This window comes from Ictidomys tridecemlineatus, chromosome 4 (assembly GCF_052094955.1).
Source record: "Ictidomys tridecemlineatus isolate mIctTri1 chromosome 4, mIctTri1.hap1, whole genome shotgun sequence".
Taxonomy (NCBI): domain Eukaryota; kingdom Metazoa; phylum Chordata; class Mammalia; order Rodentia; family Sciuridae; genus Ictidomys; species Ictidomys tridecemlineatus.
Window position 1 is genome coordinate 208,049,611 of NC_135480.1, and position 24,061 is coordinate 208,073,671.

Sequence of the window (24,061 nt, forward strand, 5' to 3'; positions counted from 1 at the left end):
GCTGCAGGGCCTGAGGGTGCCTCATAGAACATGCCAGAACCAGAGGCCCTGGGTACTTGGCACCTTGTCCCACCTGGCAGGCAAGTGCCAGCAGCGATAGCCCGTCACTGGAGGGAGAGCAGGAGGGCTGTCTCAGTGACGTCCTGGCTGTACTGCTGTGGGCGGCCGGCGCTGCAGACCGTGCCTCCTAGTGGAGTGCCAGTCCTCCTCACCCCTGCCCTCCGATGACTCAGCTCACAGGCTTGGGGTCCAGGTGACAGGGCACAGCTTTAAATACAGATGATTTCCCCCATCTCAGCTGCAGCCAGATGAGGGTGGGAGGGGCTGCAGGGTGTACCCCTCGGGGGCAGCTGGCGCCATCACACTTCCCAGAGCAGGTGTGCCATCGCACCCAGAGCTGAGGCTCATTGAGGAGGACAGAGGAAGGCCCCTGGGCTCCCATTCTCCCACAGACCAGTGAGGCAGCTGTTGGTCTCCGTCCCTGCAGTGCACATTTTTGGTGTGGGCTCTCCAGCTGTTCTGCAGCTGCTCTTGGAAGCAGTTGGTCAGGGGGACTCACCACCTGACCACCTGCTTGGGCAGGTCCTGTCCACTCTGCCACTGAGCACTGGGACAGCTGTTCAGAGCCAGAGTGGTGCTGCCCTCGGCCTCGGCAGGCTGCTGGGCCCCCTCCTCAGCCTCCACCTGTCACCTAGGGGTGTTGAATAGGGCAGAATGAAGCCCACTGTCCCCAGCATGTGTTCTGGGGGTCTCCTCTGTCCTGGTTTTGCCCAGGTAGCTGCCCAGTTGGAGGCTGCCCGTCTCCAAGGCTGCTGGGGTTTCAGAAGAAGGCGGGTTCCATCCACCCGCTGCATTTACGGAGGTAGCTGTTCAGCGCCTCCATTGTTAACAGGTTATTTCAGCCAAGAGGCCCTTGACGTGGGCGAGGTAATTGGGAAGAGCAGGCCCTTGAGCATGTAGCGGGCACGCTCGGTGCAGAGGGGCAGCACACCCTCTAGCAGCGCCCGTGATTGGCCACGTGATGGGCTCTGGAGCAGGCCCTCTGCTCAAGTGAGGCCAAGAGGCCAAGTGGCTCTCACCACAAGAGGCCTCCATCCAGCCTCACGCCCGGGACCGTGGCTGCAGTCCTCAGCCTGGCGGAGGCTGTAGGATCCCCCTCACGGCCTCTGTTTGATTGCAGGGGGAGATCGGCCCACCTGGACCCAGGGGAGAAGATGGCCCTGAAGGCCCGAAGGGTCGTGGAGGTCCCAATGGTGATCCCGGTCCCCTGGGGCCCACTGGGGAGAAGGTTTGTGACATTGGGTGGTGGGCCATGCCTGGGAGGGACTGAGCTCCGCTGAGGCTCTAGAGAGGCCCCTGCTGATGACCCTAGCCCCCCGGCGCCCAGTGATCCTGCCCCATGGCCAGGCACATTGACTGACGGGTCATGTGTTGTCCTGCATCTGACCCTCCTGCCCCCCTCGGAGGAGGCTCTTCCCCAGGCACCTGCAAGCTGGGCTCTGAGCTCCCCCACCAGATAGAGTTTCCATCCTTGACTTCCTGCCTCCCACTGAGGGTATCGGCACGTCCCCGCCACGGCAGGAAGGCACAGCCCTCGATGGCGGCCATTCTTCAGCCTGCCCTGTGCAGCTGCGGGAGGAGCCACCCTGTCCCACCTCGTCCCCTCTAATTAGAAGGGATGGGAGTACAAGTGTCTAAAACTTCCCACCTGACTGACCGTGCATGGCGCAGGAGGCTGAGCCACAGAGGGAGGACGTTCTTGCCCGGGAGCACTCCTCCCTTGGGCCTCTGCTCTTCCGTCAGTGCAGGGACCGTGGGCGCTGTTGTATCCCATGGGTGCTTAGAGGTTCCTCCCCAGAGGACAGCAGGGACTGTGTGGTGACGGTGTCTTTGGATGCTGCCTCCCGCCCCAGCCCGTTGGCTTCCTCGGTGCAGAGGAGAAAGCCGAGGACGGCGGTTCTCACCGCGGTGTGCTTCTTTCTTTTCCCCAGGGAAAGCTCGGAGTCCCCGGATTGCCAGGGTACCCAGGAAGGCAGGGGCCAAAGGTACTTTGAACCGTGCTAGGTGTCTCGGCAGGTGTGAGGCTGCCCTGCCCTACCTGGCATTCCCTCGTCTGTTCCTTGACCTGGTGGCTTCTGTGGCCCCAGGCTGGTGGTACCGTCCCTGGGGCTCTTGTCTATTAGCAGTTTGTGTTGATCTGGCCAAGTTCCAATGAGGAGCCTGGCCACCAGTTAAGCCTTCCAGAGAGGGGCAGAACCTAGCCTGGCCTTGGACAGCTGGGCCCTGGTGACCCGCTATGGCCTTCGCCCATTGACTTGTCCATGGCCAGAGCTCCTGGAACAGTAGACCCCCACCTCACTTGGAGGCTTGGCAGAGTTCCCTCCTGGGGTTGGTGCTGTGGCTCCCTGAGGCTCTGTCCAGGTGCCTTTCTGCCGCTGGGTGCCATGTTCCAGATGGAGGCTCCTTCTGCAGCCTCGGGGTGGGCAGGAGGGTGGGGAGCGGGCCTGTTGAGACTCAGTCCCAGGGCTTCGCTCTGGAGTCCGTGAGATGCTCAGGAAATGTTGAACTGATGAGCAGATGGGTGCCAAGCAGGCAGAGAGGTGGGTGGCGGTGCGTGGATGGTGGATGGGCACCGTGCAGGGTGGCCATCCTGCGGGCAGGTGGGCAGGTGCACCAGTGGGTGAGTGGAGCTGAAGTCACCTGTTGGGAGTGCAGCATAGCACCCCTCCTGGCCCAGCTCTCCTGCTTCCTCCTCATCTCTCTCTTTCAGGGTTCTATTGGATTCCCTGGATTCCCTGGTGCCAATGGAGAGAAGGGCGGCAGGGTAAGGACAGCCCTGGACGGGCAGCTGCTCTTTTTGCCTTGCTGTGTGGCGGTTGCCCAGTGGCTGCCTACTTCTCCCCATCCTGTCCCCAAACCACTTTCCAGATGGCTGTTCTTGAGCCCCGGGCCACTCTCAGTGCTGAGGACTCTTGCAGATGCTGGGGTGATGGCTCTATGATAGGCAGGGGCAGAGACAGGAGCGGAGAGAGTGCCGAGAGGGACCCTTCGGGCGGATGCCCGCGGCAGCCCCCCAGCTCCCTCTTTTTGCCAGCTTTAAGGGCAGGGTGCTCACCAGCTCCTGGCTAGGCTGGCATCCCTCTGGAACCAGGTTGCAGTGCAAATCTCCAGGTGCGTTGTTCCCTGGTGTGCTGTGGCTGCACATATGCCCAGGTGCCGAGACGTCCTGCTGCGATTAGCTAACAAAGGCCTTGTGGGGACTGGGCTAAGGAGCCATGTCCCCAGCCTTAGGTGGAGCCCCCACTGGCCCAGCCTTCTTGGCAGGAGCCGCTCTGGATGCTCCTTGGTGGAGCCACGGTGCCTGGGCATCACCTGTCGGGAAGGCAGGAGCCACCTGGTCATCTTGGCCCTTGGACTCTGAGCTGCCTGGTCCATGGGCATGCCGGGGACAGAGCAGCCACCTGTGGGGCGTCCACAGAGCAGGCTCCTCCAGCTCTGCTGCCACCCAGCTGTCCCAGTGCACAGAGCTGTGGGCTGCGCCTCCATCCATGTGTGGCTCCCAGAGAGTGGAGCAAATGTGTACCAGCGAAGGCCGAGGAAGACCAGGGCGGCTGAGCAGGTGACAGTGAGCACGTGTGCTCTACCACTCAGCCACGGGGAAATGTGAGCACCCTCCTGGGCAGGGTAGGGCTGGCACGGGGGGACAGCCTCCGTCCAGGACTCGGCGGTCTACAGACCTGCCTGCCGGCCCACCTGTCCGTCACCTCCTGTGTATCATCTACCTGTCTGTAGCACCTGTCACTCACCCATCTGTCACCTGTCATCTGTTTATCGTCTGTCTTTGTACCTTCTTTCATCCACTGTCTACCTGTATTCTGTTTATCATCTGTTCACCTGTCGTCTGTCTTCCTCTCGGTCACCTGTTCACCTGTCTGTCACCTGCTGTCTGTGCATCTGCCATCTACTTACCTGTCTTCCCACTTGCCGTCTGTTTATCCCCCTGTCTGTCACCTGTCATCTTTCCTTCTAAGGACGGCCTGATTGGTGTCTTTGGGGAAGGCTGTCCTCTGGAACACGTGGAGGTGCCCATGGCGAACAGTGGCCTGGGTCTCCTAAATGTGGGACACACTGGCATGGCAGGATGCAGACCCCCGTGCCAGGACCGTCCACGTGACACTGTAGTAATGAGAACCATAAGGAGAGGGCACGTGACCACCAGCTGCTGGTGTTGTGGTCTTACCACAGTCTTCCACGGAGGACCACTTGGGGCCAGCTGAGGCCGTGCCTCCCAGAGCTCAGCCTCTCCCTCACTGACCCTGTGAGTTTGGACACTGGTCTGGGTACTTGCTGGCCCCCACTGGCCATGTCCACAGCATCAGCATCATAGGCCACTAGACAAACTAGAAAGCCTGAGTCATGCCAAGATCTACCAGGCACCTCCAGGCACCTCCAGGCACCGATGCCTGAGCCCAGGTGGGAGCCACTCGCAGCCTCTGTGTGGCACCTGGACGTCCAGCCCTGATCAGGGATGTTCTATCCACTGCTGCTCCAGCCCCAGGCACAGCTCATGACACAGACGTCAGGCCAAGAGGTGGAGGCCATCTGTTTCTTTGAGCACTTTTGAGCACAGGGTAACAGTCCCTGGAGCTGGGTCCCTGCCACTTTGCCTTCCCATCATGCACCTCCTGTCTAGGACCCAGAATGTAGCCGTCCCTCAGGAAACCTGCGGAGTCTTGCTGCAGAGAGAGGTCTGCAGTACTGGCCTTCTTTTTGACAGGTGGTGTGGGGGATGACAAAGATGGCAGGTACCTCGGCCCGCTGGGTGGGGTGGCCTCCCCCGTGTTTGCAGGAGCTGGAGGCCAGCTGTCCTGGCAGGGGGGCCCGTGTTCTTTTGTTCAGCACTGAAGCCTCCCTTGGTGCTGGCTGGTCCTCAGAGCCTCGGTGACCTGAGCTGTCACAGCTCCGGGTCGTGTGTCGGTGCTCTGCCCTTGGCCTCTGGACCTCACGGTCACAGCGGCTTCTCTCGGAGGCAGTGTGTTCACTTAAACAGCACACGTTTCTCAAGTCCTTGCTAGATGCAGACACTGCTGGGCACTGGGGACTTGGTGATCACACAAGATGTACCCCTGCTGCCCAGAGCAAAGCCCCCAAGGACCGGCACCCAGGGACGACCAGGGACGATGAGGGTCAAGGATGCACTGGGTGCCCCAGTGCTCCAGAGTGTGACTCTGAGACCTGAGGGCCTTCGCAGTGGAGATGACACTCCTGCTCTGACCTGCAGGAGGGACGGAAGAGGGGCCAGTCAGGGCCATGGGAGGTGGGAGGAGACAGAGGAAGCTGGTATGTGCTGGGCCCAGGCAGCCACTGGACACCCACTGCAGGGCCGGCCAGGTCCACAGGGAGGCTTTCCCAGGAAGCTCGGTCCCAGTGTGGGGAAGGGGCCGGGGGAGACTCCACAGGGCTGGAGTGGGAGCTGTGGGGGTGGTGTTGTCCCCGAGGCTCTTTTGCTCAGATATTCTGCTCGGTGGTGGCCTCTAGGTCAGGGCTGGGGTGCTTCACAGCCTGTGGCTTCTGTGTGCCTGCCTCTGACCTGAGAGCCTCCTGAATAGCTCTGTTCTGGCTTCTGCAGAGCTGGTGGCTGGCTTCTGTGGCCTTAGTGGGGGCGTGGTTAAACAGGAAGAGCATCAGGGACATCAAGCTGGTTGCAGCCAGGCACAGAAGTCAGCAGAAGCAAAGCAATGCCCATCAATGGCCTGCCCCCACCAGGGGGTGGGGAGCAGCCTTTTGGACACCCCCTGCCACTGCAGGGCTTCTCCTGCCTGGGCTTGGTTCCTTGGATCCGGCAGAGATCGTCAGTAGGGCCACTTCTGGGACTGTCCGTTCCTTCCCAGCAAGAACAAGAGGACGTGCGCCCACAGGCAGCTTGTGAAGGAGACCCGGGGGTCACGTTGTGTTCAGTGGCTCCCCCCAGGACCAGAACCCTGGCTTGAGTGGGTTTACAGTGAGCACTGGTGAGCTGGTGCTGCCTGAGTCCAGAGGAGCTGTGGCCGAGACCCCATCCGGCCCAGGCCTCGGACACCGTTGGGTCAGGGAGCCACAGGTGCCGCGAGGTTAAGAACAAGATCCAGGTCATGGCCTGCTGTTGGGTTGAGGGAGGGCAGGGGAGAGGCCTGACCGCAGAGGACAGCCCCCACAGCAGGGTGTGTTCGGGTGGATCGAGGACGTCCACTCGGGACAGCGTTCATCATTGAAGACGCAGATGTTTCGCTAATTTTCATATGCAAATATTTATTTGAAGCCAGAGGACACAGCCATGGAATTAAAGCTCTGGAACCAGAGTGCACTGTTAAAAAGGAACATAATTAACTCATCGTCATAAATGGTCTCATTAAACGTGTTTCGAATGGGAGACTCGAAAGCAGTGCCGATGCCGGCAGCAGATGGATGGAAGGTGGGGAGAAGAAATGTGTCCCTTGGCCTCGGCAGCACGGCCCTGCCCTGGGCTCTGTCCTTAGGAGACCACGAGCGGAGCAGAGAGCAGGCCCCAGGAGGGACCCGACCCTGCATGCGGCAGGATGCCTTGAGATCTTCGCTGCCGAGAAACAGATGCTGTGTGTTTGCATTCTGTGGTTTGGAAAATGCAAAACAGCAACAGGAAAAGGAGCCTGGATCCTGAGAGCAGCGACGGCTCCTGGATCTGTGATTTATGGGTTAAATTGCAAGTTTGCTCGTCGGCGGAGCCTGCTGAAAATTTAATGGCTAATATTCTTAACAGTAGCAAAAGTAAATTATGTATGAAAGGGACTGACTTCCTTCTCTCTTTTTGTAATAATGACCCCCCCCCCACTGAGAGGGAAGGAGGAGGGAGGTAGGGAGCTTTGTGGAGAGGAAACAGGTGAGTAGTAAACATCCATCAGGCTGGGCGGGAGCCAGCTCTCAGCAGGCACGTGCAGGGTGCAGGCGCTGGGAGATGCCCTCCTCCCTCCAGCAAGCCCCCAACCCAACTGTCCAAACCAAGATGGTCAGGTGGCTGGAGGCCGCGCCCTTCTTGGTCCTGCCGAGTCACTCAGTCCCTGGATACCGCGGAGGATGGGCTCCTGAGCAGAGCTGAGTGTGCGCAGAGTGACTGACAGCCCCTTCTCTGCTTCTAGGGGACACCTGGAAAGCCTGGACCCCGGGGACAACGAGGCCCAACGGTAACCTCCCTGTGGCCTGAGGGCCATCCTGGAGAAACCGAGTGTGGGGCTGGGGCAGGGGACAAGGAAGGTGGCCTCTCTGGCTGTGGGCATCTGAGCTGACCTACCCCTCTTTTCTCCATCTGTCCAGGGTCCGAGGGGTGAAAGAGGCCCACGGGGCATCACGGGCAAGCCTGGCCCCAAGGTATGTCCTTGTCCCTCTCTGGTGACTACAAGAACCCATGTTGCAAGGCTGAGGTGACAGAATACACATGGCAGCTGTCTGTGGCCTTTCCCTGACAAGGAGGGAAGCTTTCCTGGACCTGGGTTAGGAGGAGCTCCCTCCAGCAGCCTGGCTAAGTGGCTCAGGGGACGAGGTCCCTAGGCAGACAGAGGTAGGACAGTCCCCATGTGTGGGGACTCAGGGGTCCCTGGAGGCCAGGCCCATCACAGACCCACCCAATTTTGGTGAGCAGGCCTTATTTCTTCTGTGGAAAAGCGGTCTGAGGCTGCAAAGAGAATTTTACCAGAAAGTTCTTTCTCGGTGGGTGGACACTGAGCCTCCTTGCCTAGGAGGCAACTCTGGCGTGACTCTGAAGACAAACCCAGCATGGCAAGCTGTCCTTGCCCTGTCCAGTAGGAACGCCAAAGGGCATTCCTGCTGAGATCAGCCTTCCAGGTGCCACGGGCCTTCCTTTATGCTGAGCCCTGGGTGCTCCACCTCTTGCTCCACCATGAGAAGGATCCCCTCCTCAGGCAGCTGGTGCCCTGTGGGGTGGGGCCTGAGGTCCCTGTGTGCAGTCCTCAAGGATGTTTTTCTTGGCTGAGTGGGACACTGTTTTGGAAAGGTCATAGCCCTGCAGATGTCAGCTGCCACTGCACGCACAGGGGACAGGCGAGCTGTGGGAGACGTTGGTCAGTGCCGAGCTGCTCTGCCCTCTGCTAAGGGCCAGGACACCCTGGAGCAGGGCAGGAGCCAGTGTGTGATGTGCATGTTTGGTGATGTCACTGGCCAGGGTCTCCATCCGAGCCCTCGTCATAGCCACGCCTCTCTCCCTCCCTTCCCGACCCCTTCCCAAGGGCAACTCTGGAGGTGATGGTCCGGCTGGCCCTCCTGGTGAGCGGGTAAGCTTCCTGCCCATGGCTGGGGAACCCCTCCAGGAAGGTAGCTGCCCCAAGAGCCCCTGGCACCCCTGCTGGGGCAGTCCAGGAGGGGAGGTGCCCTGACCCTGCTGGGGATGGGTGAGGCCTTCCGTAGCTCAGAGACTCAGCTCTGTTGGGGTCTTGAGGTAGTTGAGACAACAGGAAATGGGGTCCTGGGCCCCGTCTTGCCCCTAAGGGCCCTGGGACATGGCTTTGCGACTGGCCCCCTGGCATCCCGGCCTGGGCCTTCCACAGCGGGATAAATCGGGAGAAGGCTGCAGGAGCGGTGTGCTCAGAGTCCAGTGAAGGTGTGGGCTGCTGGGCGAGGACTTCTGTTTTCAAACTGGCCACTCTCTGTCCCCAGGGACCCAACGGACCTCAAGGACCCACGGGATTCCCTGGACCAAAGGGCCCTCCGGTTAGTGGAGCTCCCCCCCTGGGCAGGCTTCCTGGGGCCCTGTCTGTCCTTTAGGACCTGTTGGGGGTAGGAAGACACCGCCAGACCCTGGCCGGGTTGGCAGGAGGGTGACAAGCCCCTGGGCCAAGGCTACCAGTGGGTGGCCCCTGGCCACGCCCACCTCCCTGGAGGGCAGCGTTATGGAGGCCTGTCGCCCAAATGCCAGCATGTTCTGTCTGGGGGCTGCGTTCTGAGGGCACCAGCCTCGGGCTTAGGGCCACCCCTCCTGCCCAGCCTCAGCTTGGCTGGGTCATACTGGCGGACCCCATTTGCAAGGGGGCCCACACAGGTTCTGGGGAGAAGACTCCAGCAGGGCTTTCTGGGGACCCCCGTTCGTCTTACAGCTCGGTCAGTGTATTCCACCTCATCCCCCGAAACGTGAAAGGGCGTCCAGCAGCGGGGACGCTGCCTGGTGCTGGGGTGCTCAGGAAGGAGCTCCTCCAGCTGGACAGGCCTGGCTCCCAGTCCACCTGGCCAGCTGCCTGCCGGGCCTCCAGAAGTCGATGGGCCTTCCCTGCCCGTGTGCCCTCTGGGGACGGGGATAACTGCTTGTCCCTTGGGCTGCAGTGAGGTGATGGGTAGGTGCCGCCATGGCACCTGGGACAGGCTTCTCTGAGGTGCTTATTTCCGGTGCCTTGGTGACTTGGACAGTGACCTTTCTCAGAGGAAGCTCACGAGTGAGACCAGGAAAGTGAGATGGGACTTTCCGTTGGCTTGTGTAGCCATAGGTCCATTGAGTGTGGCTGTTCCTCAGAATGGAAAGAAACTTCCTTCCCCTCTCCTTTCTTCAGGGCCCTCCAGGCAAGGACGGGCTCCCTGGACACCCTGGACAGAGAGGCGAGACGGTGAGTATGTGGGTGCTGGGTCAAGGCTGTTGCCTGGCCTCTGCAGGTGGGGTGTCCGCGGCCCTGCCCGTGGGTATGGTACTACCCAGTGCAGGTGAGGGGACCTCGCTGGCTTGGGAAAACCAGCCAGCCTCCCGTAGGTGTCCCGAGGGCCCGCCCTCTGCCACTGACTTGGGGTCAGGCTGTGGGGACGTGGTGCCCCGTGACACCTGAAACAGGTCCTGGCGTGTTGCTGTTCAGAGGCCACACTGCAGACCATCGGGGCCTGAGCAGAGGCTGATGGGCCTCTGGAGCCTTGTGCTTCTGACCTGTGCCTCCCTGAAGAACAGGGGACAGCGCCTGCAGCCCCCGTGTCCCCACGGGAGAAGGGCTTGGGGAGGCTCTCATTTGTTGCCCAGTTACTTCTTGCTGTAAGACTTGAAGAGAAGGCGGCCGGCCTCGCTCCTACCCCAGCCATGTTCACCTGGGGGGACAGGGGTCGAGGGGACAGGGGTCAGGAAGACGCCTCCAGTCTCTAGACTGGCACCCACCTGGGTGGACGTTTGGCCTCCCCTGGTTGCTCGGCTGTGTGCACGATGGCGATGGCACCTCGCCCGTGGCTCGCTCTTCCCTGTTTCAGGCTGGGTCACCTTGGGTGACAGAGCTCACCATTTGCAGCTGGTAGAAAAAGCCTTAATCAGAAATGTGACCATTTCCTGGCACCATCAGCCACTGGAGATCTGTCCCCATTCATTAGAGGCACATCCTGGCTTCCCTGTGACCTTGGCCACACCAGCGACCTTGGGGCTCCAGGCTTTGAGCAGCTGGAGGTCTGCCGTGCCAATGGCTCCTTGTCCCTGTGCTGTGTGCCATCCCTGTATGCCCACCTTGTCCAGCTTGGAGGACAGAGTGCGCAGAGGGGGCCTTTCCCACCAGGGAGAGCAGGGAACTCAGGGATGGGCAGCAAGGCCACATTGTCCTCTGCAACTTCCTTGTACCTGGTGCTCTGGTGGTCCCTCCCCGCTGATGCTGGCCCCCGTGTGGCACGGGTCTTTGAATGCCACATCAGGTGTGTGCCTTTAAAGACAGGATGCCTTTTGTCTCTGGTGCCTCGTGATGAAACCTCTTTATCATACCTTGGCAGTGTCTGTGCTGCCATGCTGGCTGAGAAGTGGAGATGACTTTGCTTTTTTGTTTATCGAGAAAGATTAAAACATTTCCCCCGTGCTCTGCACATCTTCTTGAACGCCTTTCCAGGAGATGAGGTAGAGGGCTGTGCACATTGTGTGCTTCTTCCTCCTCCGTCTTGTTTTGGAAAGAGCCTGCGAAACAGCTCAGCTGCTGCCTCTGCTGGGGAGGTGCTCTCCAGAGCTCCTCGGTGCCTGCCACCTCCTCAGATGCAGGGGTGCCCATCCCCGTGTCCCACCTGGGCAGTCGAGCCTCCTGTGGGCTGGTCCAGATGCCCCTGAGCACAGTGAGGCCGTCACTGCTCCTGATTGGCCCGAAAGCCTACTTCTCAGCAGGGGGTTGGAGACAGATTCCATCCTGGTTGGCCACGGAGGGTCCCCTGAATGACTGGAGACCCAAAAGGACATCTTCCCTGCCTTGACCAATAACGTTGGCATCAGCAACTTCACCAGGGCCGCTGCCTCCTTGGGCACTTCCCCCTCGACCTGTCCATCACCCTTGTTTCTGACCTGGAAAGCGCAGGCTTCGGGCAGTGCTCTAGCCTTTGCCCGCAGCTGAGCTGTCCTTCCAGAAGAGAGTCCTCTGAGGACTCGCAGAGAACCTGAATGTGCCCTGTGCCCTGTGGGCCAGAGGCTCAGTGTGAGACCCCAGTGCTGTGGCCAGGCGTCCTGACCCGGAGGCAGCAGGCCCAGAGTAGTGTGTGCCCACCCATCAGCCTTCCCTGTGACCTCACAGCCACCCACTGCCCTCCCAGATCCAGAGTGTCCCCTTCTAGGCCTGGGGCAGAACAGCACGTCCCAACGCACCTGCCTCAGTCCGCCGACGTGACCTGAAATCCAGCTTACGTTGTGTCAGGGTAGCTTCTTCCTTCAAAGGAGAGGTTGGGCAGCACGGAGGGTGCTCCAAGCCCAGCCAGGACGTCACCTGGGCACGAGCACAGCACAGATGGGACGTGCTCACTGAATCCAGTTAAAATCCCGCATGTGCGCTGCCAGATGGCAAAGACCGTCGGGCCAGGCTCTACCTGTCCTAGACACACCCAGGAGCTGGCCAGGGTGTCCCCTGGTGTGCGCCAGAGGAATCGATGACCAGAGCAGGAAAATCCCCCAAAATCATCAACTAGGAACAGCCCAGACCTGGCTCCAGAGTCGGCTCAGAAAATGAGCACTTAGTGACATAAGAAAGACCGATGGCTTAAAATCTATTTCTCAGCACAAAAACCCGGAGCGGAACCAGCTTCTCTGGCTTCATTGCCACGTGGAAGTATAGCAAGAGAAATGGGCCCTCTCACGTGAAGAGGGGAGCATCTGCCATCTGGGGACCCCGTGGGAGTGGGCGGGCGTCCTCAGGCGTGGCGGCGGGGCAGGCTTGGTGGCGAGGCAGGCGTGGCGGCCGCTTCTGCAGCCTCAGCTGCCCACTCTCTCCACAGGGTTTCCAAGGCAAGACTGGCCCTCCAGGCCCACCCGGTGTGGTTGGCCCTCAGGTGAGACACAGCATGCTGGTCCTGGGTATCGGGTGTCCCCCAGCTGTGTGGGAGGAGAACCAAGGCTCAGCGTCAGCTCCCCGATTCTGAAGGTGTACTTGCCACTAAGGGAGGAGCTGAATTCCTGGGGTGCATGTTAACAGCCAGAGGAAGACACCCCAAGAGAAAGAGCCAGGTTTCCTGGGCGTGCAGCGCGGGTCCAGCAGGTAGAGCAAGCATGGCCAGCCCAGGAGCCTGGCTTTCCCCAGTGCAGGGCCGGCTGTGCCCACTTGTGCTTCCGTGAGTGCCTGAGGCAGCCACATTCTGCCACTGGCTCCTGCCAGCGCCACAGACCTTGGGTCTCTGAAGGGACCCATCAATGAAGGTGTGGCTTCCAGCCAGAATGGTGGCTTTGGGCAGCAATATGGCAGCAGGAGCCGGCTTCCTAGAAACTTCACACCTAATGTAGCGAGAAGTAAGATGCTGGCCTGCTGCTGCCGTGGCATTGGGGTCTGTCGCTGTGGCCCCTGTGGCTTTTCTCCCTGGGGGCTTACATGGATGTCCCCTGGCTGGTTTCCCATTACATCCTGGAAGTGCAGCCCACTGGGCCTCTCGAGAGGCCTGGGGGCAGGAGGAAGTGCTGGCCGTGCCTGGGGCCAGGCAGCAGGCTGCTTAGCAGTGCCCACCCAGCTCAGTTTGGTCTACTGCATTTTGGCTGAAGAAGTGCAGAGGAATAGGGTTGGTTGGCTATTGGTCTTTGCCTGTGCAGTCAGGACTGTCCTTGGACTCTGGAAGAGAAGGGCCCCCTTTGTGGGTCACTGGAAACTGATCTGTGGTGCCCACTGGTTCTCCCTTAGGGTCCCACGGGAGAGACAGGTCCAATGGGAGAGCGTGGCCATCCTGGGCCCCCTGGTCCTCCTGGTGAACAGGGGCTCCCAGGCCTTGCTGGAAAAGAAGGGACAAAGGTGAGTTTCTGGAAGCTTCATGTCAGACTGTTCCTCTCCTGAGGGGCCATTTAGGACTTTGTGTTTCCATTGCTCCTTTCCGATGGAAGGGTGATCTCCCAAATGCCCTTCATGTCAGCGCCCTCCCAAGCCTCGGATTCAGCCGCACTTTGCTTGGCTTGAGTGGGGCCTGAGCTGGCCTCCTGGGGGCTGGAGTATAAAGAGCAGCAGCACACGGGCATCAGACTTCTGCAGGCCTGCTGAGAGCTCTGCCCCCGGCTGCCACCCGCTCCCAAAATGGATGAAAAGCTCTCGCACTTCACAAATCCAGTACAGATTTGGCAGAAAGAGATCCTTGTACGAGTCTCCCACTGCTAAAGGCTGAAAATAAACTCAAAAGGCGAAAAACTAATGTGTTTCTGTCCTCGCTCCTGGTGCTGGATCTCACTGTCCCCCTTATTAGCTCCTCCACGGGGCACCCCAAGTTGGTGGTGGTAGCTTCCTCTGTGTTAGCATGAAAATAAATTTCTCAATAAGGGACACAGAAGATACAACCTCTCCAGCCCCTTACGTGACCACATGCAAGAGTAACTTAGAGAATAGAAAGCAGTGCAAATACAGCAATACTGAGAAAACCACACACACACACACACACACACAGACACACACACACACACACGCACACACGGGTATATGCTTGAGTAAGTATGTACGTGTGTGTGAGAGAGAGACAGAGAGTGAGAGCCAGCGGGCCGGGGAGTGGGGTGGGAAGGGTATCTGTTCCAGACACACACAGCTCACTGAGTCTGGAAAGCAGGCCAAGGGCAGTTGACCCTTGGCTTGGGAAGATCCTTGTGCGCCCAAGTGTGGACCTCAGGGAGGATTCTGAAAGACGCCAAGCTGTAGTCTGTCGGGAGAGGGCAGGCTCAGACATGCCTCTTCAGAAAGCATAGGATTTCAGTCCTGAGGCCGTGGCCAGTCCACTAGGGCAGTACTTCTGCAGTGTCAGCCACAAATCCCTTAGCACCCTTCTGTCACTAGTCCCCAATACTAGAAGAGGTGGCTGACCCCAGCTCCTGCTCGGTTCCCCATGGCCCTGAAGGACTATGGGGGCCTCCGTGGAGCCCAGGGACAGCCTCACAGAGTGGCTCTGTTCCCTGGGTCCACGTGGAGCCAGCCTGGGCAGCAGCTTCCAGGCCTGGACAGGTGGAGTGCCACACGAGGTCCAGGGTTGAATCCCCAGCACAAGACAAAACAGAAAATTCAAACAAAAGGAAAGAGATTCCTCTGAAAGCCTGGTGACCAGGGAAGCCCCCAAACCGTCCAAATTCCAGGTGGACGCTGATGTGGAGGCCCCGCCTGACTCCAGGAGAGGGATCTGGGCAGCTGGAGCAGTAGGAGGGCTGCGGTCTGGGGCTCCAGGGTAGCTCATCCTGCTCTGTTTCAGGGTGACCCAGGCCCTGCTGGCCTCCCCGGGAAAGATGGCCCTCCAGGATTGCGTGGCTTCCCTGGGGACCGAGGGCTCCCTGGTCCGGTGGTGAGTACGAGGCCAGGTGGGGTTGGAGCAGGACGGTGCCCACCCTGGGGGCTCTCCCTGGGTGCCCTTCGCCCACTTTCCCACTGTTTTGCAGGGAGCTCTTGGACTGAAAGGCAGCGAAGGCCCCCCCGGCCCCCCAGGTCCTGCGGTGAGTCACAGCCTCTTGCCCTGTCACCTTTCTCCAGACCTGTTGCACAGGTGACAGCTGGGAGGGTGCTGGAGCAGAGGGACTTTTGCAAGGATGTGGACCACGTACCCAGGCTAGTGGCCTGAGTGACAGGGGGTCCCTGGGGAGCCAGGAGAAGGCCCCGCACCTGTGGTGGCTCTACCTGGCCCAGCAGGGGATGGATGGGCATGGTCTCTTGGACTCTGAGGACACCTGCTGCGGCTGGCCACCGGAGGCCAGGTGAGCCCCCAGCAGAGGCAGAGGCCTGTCCCCAGCCTGCCAGTCAGGGCTCTTGCCTGCTGCCTCTTGGACAAGATGGTCCCTCCTGGCATTAGTATCCCACTCGTGACAGGTCGTGGTCCTAGAGAGCGTGGCGAGGTGGCCCCTCAGGTGCTGCCCACGGTCCCTCTGCTCTCAGCCGAGGGCTCTGGTGAGGGCGGGTGGCGTGATGAACTCTTGGCCGGGTGGTCCAGAAGCCTTTGAATGAAACCCTTTTCCTGCCCCTCCCCAGGGATCTCCAGGGGAGAGAGGTCCAGCGGGTGCTGCTGGGCCCATCGGGATTCCAGGCAGACCTGGGCCTCAGGGTCCTCCCGGGCCAGCTGGAGAGAAAGGGGCTCCTGTAAGTACTGCCTCGGATCAGAGGCCTCTCGTTGGAGTGGCTGGGCTCCCTTCAGGGCCCAGCCTGTCCTTCCCCCGTGGTGTCCCCGGGGTACCTCCCTGTGGGCTTGCAGGAAGGGGTGCCATCCTACAGAGTGGTGTGCGTGCCCCGGGTGCCACAGGAGGGTTCCCTGCAGTGTGTGCGCAGTCTACTCCTGCATGTGAGCATCCCAGCTTGTGCAGACAGAGCGGGCTAGAGGTGGTGTCCTCTGTGGGGGTCCCGTCCAGCCTGGGCCATGTGTGTGCAGGGCCACAGTGTCTGCTGAGGGGACAGCCCTTGCCGTGGGCCCACCTCCCAGCTGGTCTTTTAAGGACAAGGATGGATATCTGGAAGCTGCTGCTCCCTTGGTTTACCTGGAGCTCAGGTGGAGGGAAGCTGGCAAAGAAGGGTGGGGCTCCGGGGAAGACAGATGCCTCCTCTGTCCCCACAGTGGGCTGAGCCCTTGGTGAACCCAGCTCTGTAGCCACTGAGAAACCGCGGGAGCAGGGGGAGGGGTCTGGCCGCCCAAACCTTGGTCTCTGTGAAGGGCCTCAGTGGCTTCCCAGGGGGCAGCTGTGTGGAGACTCCTGCCACAGCTGTGCAGCCATGGGGACAGCCTTCTCAGTTTCCCCTCCTGGTTCAGGAGGAGCCTGGGCTTGGGAGATCTTCGATGGCTGAGGCCTGTGTGCGGGGGACATGAGTAGGCAAGGAGAGTCCTGTTGCTCCACTCTCAGTGCTTAGGGCTGGAAAGAGCCGTCCGTCCCATGCCCTGAGCAGGAGGACCCTGTGTAAACACACTGGGGACATCTGCACCTGGAGAAGGCTTTCATCACGTGATGAGCAATTTTGACGGCATCTGATCATTTCCAACTGGATTCTGTGCCAGACAACAGGAGCCTTTTTGGCCCTCTGTGCATGTGGAGCACATGCAGACCCTGGTGGGGGAGGCTTGGCTCATTGTTTTGAGAGAGTAAATATTTAAGCAGAAGCCTTGCAAGAGCTTCATGGAGCAGGGAGAAGCCCACCAGTCCCCGATAGCTCCCAGAGGAGGAAAGGTCACTGGAAGGTGGGAGCACCCCTGACTGCCTGCCCAAGAGGCTGTCCAGGCAGGCTTCCGTGGAGCCGGCCCCCAGCCCCAGCATTTCTGGCTTCTTTGGTGTGGACGTTTTATTGACAGGGATCAAGGATGAGGGGTAAGGAGCCAAGGGTGAGGCAGGAAGGGATGGGTGGGCCAGTGAGCAGGCGCCCTACCAACCACATGGAGCCGCATGTGCGTGCTCTCCTTGTGTCCCCTCCCCAGGGCTCACGCCTCTTTCTTTGTGTCTCTTGGAAGAAAGGGGTCCTGGCTGGGGTGGGAAAATGCATGTCACTCAAAGAGATGAGGTGGCTGGGTAAACGGCACAGCAAGAGCTTGGTGAGGATCATGTGAGTCACCAAGGGCCAGGCGAGGAAAGCCATCAGTCATGTGTACAGGGAGGATCAGGGACTGGTGTGTGTGCATGTCGGGAACCTGCAGGTAAAAACATGCCTGTGTGTGCACACACGTGTGTGTGCATGAGCACACGTGTGTGCACACACGTAGTAACTGTGCCTCACATTGTGCTTGTTCTGTGAGGCGTGCACAGCTGTGAGCTTGTTATGTGTGCATGTGTGTTCTGTGTGTGTGAGTGGCTCATGGGTGTGCATGCATGTTAACGACTGCACGTGTGTGTGTGTGTGTGTGTGTGTGTGTATGCGCGTGCGTGCGCGTGCACGCAGGTGGGTGTTTACAAAGAAGCCAAAGAGTGATAAAGTTGGTGGGGGCTGAAGTGCAGGCTGTCCTCCTGCTGGTCCCGAAGCTTGGCTCCTGCTCGAGAGCTGGACTGGTCACACAGGCTCAGGACGTGGTGGGCTGGGTCTGAATGCTGACTCTGCTGCTCCCCAGCCTCAGTTTCCTCGTCTGTAATGGCTCGGCCTCCCTAGGATGTGTGTGGGTAAGGAAGTGATTCCGCAGCTGTCTGTGGCCCAGGCCTGGGCTCAGACTCAGGCGTCTGTGTCCCTGGTGGCCTGTTAGGACTGCCTTGCAGCCGCTTGCCCAGAGCACCCGCATCTGGCCCACAGGCCTCCCTCTCTGGGGTGAGGAGCTGCTGTAGATGCTGCTGTGAGGAAACCACAAGTGACAGGGATCTTCTGTCCTCTCTAGGGTGAGAAAGGGCCGCAAGGCCCAGCTGGCCGAGATGGTCTCCAGGGACCCGTGGGGCTCCCTGGTCCTGCTGGCCCTGTGGGTCCCCCTGGAGAAGATGGAGACAAGGTAAGGAGAAGGCAGAGTGAGCCTTGGCCGAGCCTGGCCGGCAGGTGAGGTGGGAGGGGGGTGCCGGCCAGGACGCTGGGTGGAGGCTCAGCCCCAGAGCCACCCGCACTGCACTGAGGTCTGGTGGCAGCGGGTGACTTTGAGGAGGACTCCCACAGAGGCCCTGACAAGGCCTGGTGTGCTCAGGGACCTGGAATCCTGTGTAGAATCCACAGCCCAGATCCTGAGCTGCCGGTGCCCAGGGCAGAGGAACACTCCCTGCCCCCTGCTGATTGGTTTCAAGTTCTGACTCTGCAGAGCTGGAGTGAATGAGGTTTTCCTCAATGTCTGTGTTTAGAGTCTCTCCTTGATTGTCGGGCTCCGCATCAACAGGAGTGCACTGTGTGCCTGGCGCTCTTACTGAGCTTGTATCTATACCTCACTTAATGACGGCAGTGGGACTTAGCCCTTTGGCTTGGCTTTCCATTGGACCACTTCTGGTGATGGCCCTGACTTTGTCACCTCTGCCTGGAGGGTGCCCTGCCCTAACAGAAGCACTGGGGAAGAATGACGCCTTCTTGGGGATCTCAGCAGTGGCGTTGCCCCCTGAGCTGTTGCCACGTGCGTGGTCCAATTCTAAAACAAAGCAGATGTCTTCAGTGTGACGTCCCCATTGCCAAGTCTACTGACATTCTGTGCAGAGTCAGATCCCAAGCCTGCACCTCCCAGCCTGACATTAGAAAGGAAGTTGTGCTGATCCACAGAAGTGTTTCTTCTTATGTGAGCCGTGGCCACCTGGAGAGCTGACTTGCTGTCACCAGAGAAAGGGATAGTGGTGAGCAGGGGAGGCCAGTCCCTGGGGCTGATCCTCTTTCCCCTCTGCCCTAGGGAGAGATCGGGGAGCCGGGGCAGAAAGGAAGCAAGGGTGACAAAGGCGAGCAGGTAAGCGCTGTGGCGGAGTGCGGGTGCCCCTCAAAACGGCCATGCGCCAGCGTGCCGGGCGCTGCCCTTGGTGGCCATGCGTGGGAAGGCTGATGGCTCTTTTCCCAGTAAAGCTCCTGTGTGTGTGAACCTATGAACATGTCTCGCTGCTGAAGCGTGAGCAGGCCATGTTCACATGTCTTGAGATAAAGTGGGCTCAGGGCGCTTGCCCCGAGGCATCTGTGCCCTGCAGACCCTGCCCCCCATGCTGAGGGGTGCAGAGTGCCTGCCCCTCCCCCATGCGGAGGGGCGCAGAGTGCCTGTCCCCCACCACATGCTGCAGAGCACAGAGTGCCCAGCCCCCCCGCCCCGCGTGCGGAGGGGTGCAGAGTGCCTGTAGTGTGACACTGGTGGCAGCTTCCTTGCCATCTGTCATAACATGCTCATGTTGGAACTGAGAATGTGGACAACTTTCCAGAGCCTGTGGCCTGGATGTTGGACATCCCTCTGCTGAGTGGCGGTTTGGGGACTGACCTTGTGTGCATGTGCCCCCTGTACTGGTCCACCTGGGCTTGCGATGAGATTCACTCCTCTCTCGACCTGCTCTACGATCTGCACATCAACCTGGATCTCTGTTTGTTCCTCACAGGGTCCTCCTGGGCCCACAGGTCCTCAAGGCCCCATTGGACAGCCAGGCCCCTCCGTGAGTATCTGTGGCTAATGACCTCCACAAGCCCTGGCCCTCGAGAGCTGCTCAGCCTCACCATGCTCAATTCTTACCTTGCAGGGAGCAGATGGTGAGCCAGGCCCTCGTGGCCAGCAGGGCCTCTTTGGGCAGAAAGGAGACGAAGGCTCGAGAGGTTTCCCTGGGCCCCCGGGGCCGGTGGGGCTACAGGTAAGCAGGGTTTTCTCAGGGCTGGGGCTCTACAGAGGGCTTTATGTCTTGCTGGGCCCACTCCTCCTGTTATCTTAAGAAAGGAGAAACTCGGGCTCTGTGGTGGGGATTGGAAGTGCTGTCACTTCCCAGAACAGGTCCGCTGCTCCCAAGCAAGGCATCTGTGTCCACAATCACGGGAAATGCTGAGCAATTGTGAGGAAAGAAAGCGATGTCCACTTCTGCATGTGTCCCCAGCACTGAGGGCCACCCGCCTGAGTACGGCCCAAATGTACCTGTTCACATTCACCTGGGCAAGCAGGAGGCTGTTTCTTGTGTTTGCAAAGTCCAACAGGCACGCCCACAGGTCACATGTAGAGTTGATACCCAGCTCTGCGTCCTAGACCGTGGGGCGTGTCAAACGCTGTTAGATATTGTGACGTTTTATTTATTTGGGAAGCAATCTTTAGTTACTGTGTGGCATCCCAGCATATGCTGGACACATAATTTATCCGACGTTTCCCTGCTGCCGGCTCATTAGGTTTATGGTTTTATGGGATGCCACCATACGTGCCGCTGTCCATAAATCTTTGCATTCTTCTCTAATTATTTCCTCTGGCTAATTCCGGGCCTTGGTGACTGGGGCTGTGCTCGTGTGTAGATGCCAGGAGGCGCCCCCTGGGGGCGCCTGTGTGCACTAGCAGAGTGGCTCCTAACCGCAGCTCCCTCTCCTAGGGTTTGCCGGGACCTCCAGGTGAAAAGGGTGAGACGGGGGATGTGGGCCAGATGGTAAGTGTGACCGGGCACCCAGGCCAGCCGTGCCAGCTGCTGCATGTGTTTGGGGAGGTTTTTTGTTTTTCTGGGCTCAATGGCCACTTCTTCTCCTAGGGCCCTCCTGGTCCCCCCGGCCCCCGAGGACCCTCCGGAGCCCCAGGTGCTGACGGCCCACAAGGCCCTCCAGGAGGGATAGGAAATCCTGGCGCAGTGGGAGAGAAGGTGATGTCCCCTGTTGGGGCGGCTACTCTGAGACCCTGTGGGGGACCACCGTGTGTGTGCACGTGTGTGTGTGCCTGTGTATGCAGAGGCACGAGGACCTGGTTGGGTCATTCCGTCCAGTGTGCTGTGAAGCTTAGAAGTGTATTCGTGAACTGGAACTGGGAACTCGGACACGTCCATCTGAGACGGCCTCTTACAGAATCAAACTGCACCGCTGGCAAAGCCCTGCCCCCTCCCCAGGATCTGGCCCTGGTGGAAACTTGCGCTCCTCTGGGAGGGCTGCGGCTACTCCGCTGTGCTCCCAGCCCTGGTCTTCTCTCATGCTGGGCCCTTGGCCTTCAGTCTGGTGGATATTAGAGCCTGGGCCCTTGAGACCCACAATTATGCATTTATTTGCACGCAAGTATGTGTGTGCTGTGTGTCCATGAGTGTGCGCGTTCATGTGTGCACATAGTGCGTGTGCTGTGCATCGAGGGCCAAGTCCCCTCATGCTCCATGGCTCGCGCTGTCTTAAGAGCTGTGGATGAGCTCTGGAGGTGAGGGCAGGGCACACTTCAGGTCCCCCCTCCTTTCCCAGAGCTTGCTTCCTGGATACAGGCCACTCGGTGGGAGCAAGCGTCCATCATGCTCCTGTTCATGATAGGAAGGTTGGGGAGAAATACCCCACAGAGGAGTGGCCTCTGCTTCTGCCCTGAGAGGTGTGGCCCCCCAATTCCCAGCATGTCCCTGTCGATGCTCTATGAAGGTGGCCTGTGATTGTCCCCTGCCTTGCCCTGCAGGGTTCCCACCTACAGTGCAGCCCCCATCTTCTCATAATTATTGTCCAAATCCCTCGAGGCCCCTGCCCAGGAAAGCCTTCACTGACCATATCCCTCGTAGCCTGGACGCCATCTCCTTGTGTCCATCACATGCCTGTGTCTAACACTGCTGGCCTCCCCTGCAATCCTGGGAGCCACCTGGGGATGGTGGCCTCTGTCCTGCCAGCCCGGGTCCCAGTGCCAGGCAGCAGGCAGGTGGAGCATGGTCTGTGCTGGCCACAGGACCACTGCTGCTGTCCTCCTCTTGACGTGCTCCTTCTCTCCTCAGGGTGAGCCTGGTGAAGCTGGTGAGCCTGGCCTTCCAGGAGAAGGGGGCCCCCCGGTGAGTGTGTGGGCTCCGGGCAGGGAGGGAAGTGTCCACATGGGAGCTGGTTGGAAGCTCCATCCCTGCCTAGGTCTTCCCACCATGCAATGGGAGTCATGCCCTACTCTGCTGACTGGCCGCTGAGTCACACTTAAAAAGAGGGTCCGCTTGGGGACCTGACCTTGTGTGTGCATGCACGTGTTGGGGGCACTCACACCTGTGTTTAGGTGTGTATGTGTGTGTGTGTGTGTGTGTGTGTACCTCTGCAGTGATGCCCACCATCCGTGGCTGCTACTTACCTGGCCTTCTCTGGCACCTTGGCCTTGAGTGTGAGGGTGACTTGTCACCCCAGACATTGGGGACCAGACTGAAAATATACAGGCCTTCTGAGGTCAGGTGAATGTCCTGAGAGGCCACCCTGAATGTGGACCAGGTTTCCTGGCCTTCCTGCTGCCCACTGTGCCTGAGAGTCAGGAACTGAACCTTGGGGTCCCCACTGCCTGCTGTCTGGTCCAGGAGCAGCCCCCCCACTAGAGCTGAGCCTCAGAGAGCCAGGGGTTCCTCCGGCCCACCCAGAGGTGCTGGGAAGGGGCTGCGGGATTTGATGAGGCACGGAGCCCCTGGAGGCCAGCGCGTGCCTCATTCTGGGCCAGCGCTCGGTCAGCTCTGAGAACTGGACTCTGGCTATTTTTCTTCCAGGGACCCAAAGGAGAAAGGGGGGAGAAGGGCGAGGCAGGCCCCTCTGGTGCTGCTGGACCCCCAGGGCCCAAAGGACCCCCTGGAGACGACGGCCCCAAAGGCAGCCCTGTGAGTATCCTGTGGTGCCCGGCACCCTCTTGGGCGGTCCCTGCCAGGCCCCCTGACGCGGGGACGGGGCATATGCTCAGACAGGGCCACATGACTGCTGGGTGCCGGGGGTGACCGTTGAAGGTTTGGAGGGTCCCACACCAGCTACTGGGCACATGGGTGGGGATGAGCTGGAGCAGACCTGCACGAGAAGCCTAGAGGTTCATCCTCGTGGACGGGGCAGCAGCTGAGACACACACCCACTAGCCTTGGGCCCTGGGCACACGCCCCATCCTCTCATCTGCCCTGATTTGACATGAGGAGGGGCTTCTCAGAGCCCTGATCTAGAAGTCTGAGGTGTGGGCTTTGGTCTCGGCCTGGAGCTGCCAGGGTGGACGTGTGGGCAGTGTGCCTGCCCCATGTGTCTCTGGACAGCTGGAGGCTGCTGTCCCTGGTTGGGCTTGCTGCTTCCTGGGGCACTGCACGAAAGGGCCTCCTGGTGGAAAGTGCCTGAGGTGTAGGGACTGTCCCAGCTCCTGAGTGGTGGCGGTGGGGCCCTGAGGCGGTGACCAGTGGACAGGGTGTGGTCTGACTGCTGATGGCCTGGGCCTGCCTCTCTCTTCTCTTCAGGGTCCAGTTGGTTTTCCTGGAGATCCTGGCCCTCCTGGAGAGCCTGGCCCTGCGGTAGGTGCTCAAGGAAGTCCAGTCTCTTAGACCCTCCAGTCCCTGTCCCCACGGCCCCTCTGTCCCCACAGCCCCTGTCCCCCCAGGGCCCCTATGTCCACAGCCCTGTCCCACAGCCTCTCTGCCCCCATGGCCCCTATCCCTGTAGCCCATGTGCCTCTGTGGCCCCTGTCCCCACAGCCTCTCTGCCCCACAGCCCTGTCCCTGTAGCCTGTCCCCTCTACCAGCTTGCTCTGATGTCCTTTGAGGCTAGCTCCCTCCCTGAGGTGATTGCCCCCTGCTTTGGGGCACACCTGTGCTGGCACTGGATTTACCAGGTTTAGGGAGACTCGGGGGGCACTATAGCCGGAGGAACTTGGGGCACCTCCCTCCGGGTGACAGTGGGGAACCTGCTTTTCCCTCAGGGTCAAGATGGTCCACCTGGTGACAAAGGGGACGATGGCGAACCTGGACAGACGGTGAGTCTGCCGTGCTGCTCGACCCTGGTGGGGGGCCCTGTGCTGGGGGGACTCTGCCACTGGCTCGGCTCCTTCCTGGAAGTCCAAACCCAGGTCCCTGGTGCTGACTCTTGACTGTGGCGGGACTCCGAGAGCCGCCAGGGGATCTAAGGGAAGGCTGGACCCTGTTCCAGAACAAAGAGATGCCCACACAGTCCTACCGGGGCGACCCGCAGCTCCCAGGTCCACCCCCAGGAGCTGGGGAAGTCCCCCTCAGCGCAGCACACGGTGCCGGGCGCCTGTCGGGGGCTGTGCTCGGAGGCCAGAGCTGGGTGCGGAGGCTGCGGGGCTCCTCTGGGGCTGGCTGTGCTGGCTGGGAGGAGGGAGGCAGCTGGGCTGGTGATGAAGACTCACCAGAGGAACCCGAGTGCCTCCTCAG

At 60.2% G+C, this 24,061-nt stretch overlaps 1 protein-coding gene across 3 annotated transcripts in view; it reads left to right on the forward strand.

Annotated features, from left to right (window-relative positions):
* Positions 1-24,061, forward strand: part of Col5a1 (collagen type V alpha 1 chain) — a 121,534-nt gene that overhangs the window by 76,481 nt on the left and 20,992 nt on the right. For all 3 annotated transcript variants that reach the window (XM_078048642.1, XM_078048643.1, XM_078048644.1), the window contains 23 exons: positions 1,181-1,288; positions 1,992-2,045; positions 2,771-2,824; positions 7,152-7,196; positions 7,327-7,380; positions 8,256-8,300; positions 8,683-8,736; positions 9,567-9,620; positions 12,217-12,270; positions 13,107-13,214; positions 14,641-14,730; positions 14,825-14,878; positions 15,408-15,515; positions 17,716-17,823; positions 18,691-18,744; positions 19,373-19,426; positions 19,511-19,618; positions 20,333-20,386; positions 20,486-20,593; positions 21,680-21,733; positions 22,415-22,522; positions 23,132-23,185; positions 23,590-23,643. In XM_078048642.1, the coding sequence (XP_077904768.1) occupies positions 1,181-1,288; positions 1,992-2,045; positions 2,771-2,824; positions 7,152-7,196; positions 7,327-7,380; positions 8,256-8,300; positions 8,683-8,736; positions 9,567-9,620; positions 12,217-12,270; positions 13,107-13,214; positions 14,641-14,730; positions 14,825-14,878; positions 15,408-15,515; positions 17,716-17,823; positions 18,691-18,744; positions 19,373-19,426; positions 19,511-19,618; positions 20,333-20,386; positions 20,486-20,593; positions 21,680-21,733; positions 22,415-22,522; positions 23,132-23,185; positions 23,590-23,643 (1,638 nt within the window). The remainder of the gene's footprint in view (positions 1-1,180; positions 1,289-1,991; positions 2,046-2,770; positions 2,825-7,151; positions 7,197-7,326; positions 7,381-8,255; positions 8,301-8,682; positions 8,737-9,566; positions 9,621-12,216; positions 12,271-13,106; positions 13,215-14,640; positions 14,731-14,824; positions 14,879-15,407; positions 15,516-17,715; positions 17,824-18,690; positions 18,745-19,372; positions 19,427-19,510; positions 19,619-20,332; positions 20,387-20,485; positions 20,594-21,679; positions 21,734-22,414; positions 22,523-23,131; positions 23,186-23,589; positions 23,644-24,061) is intronic.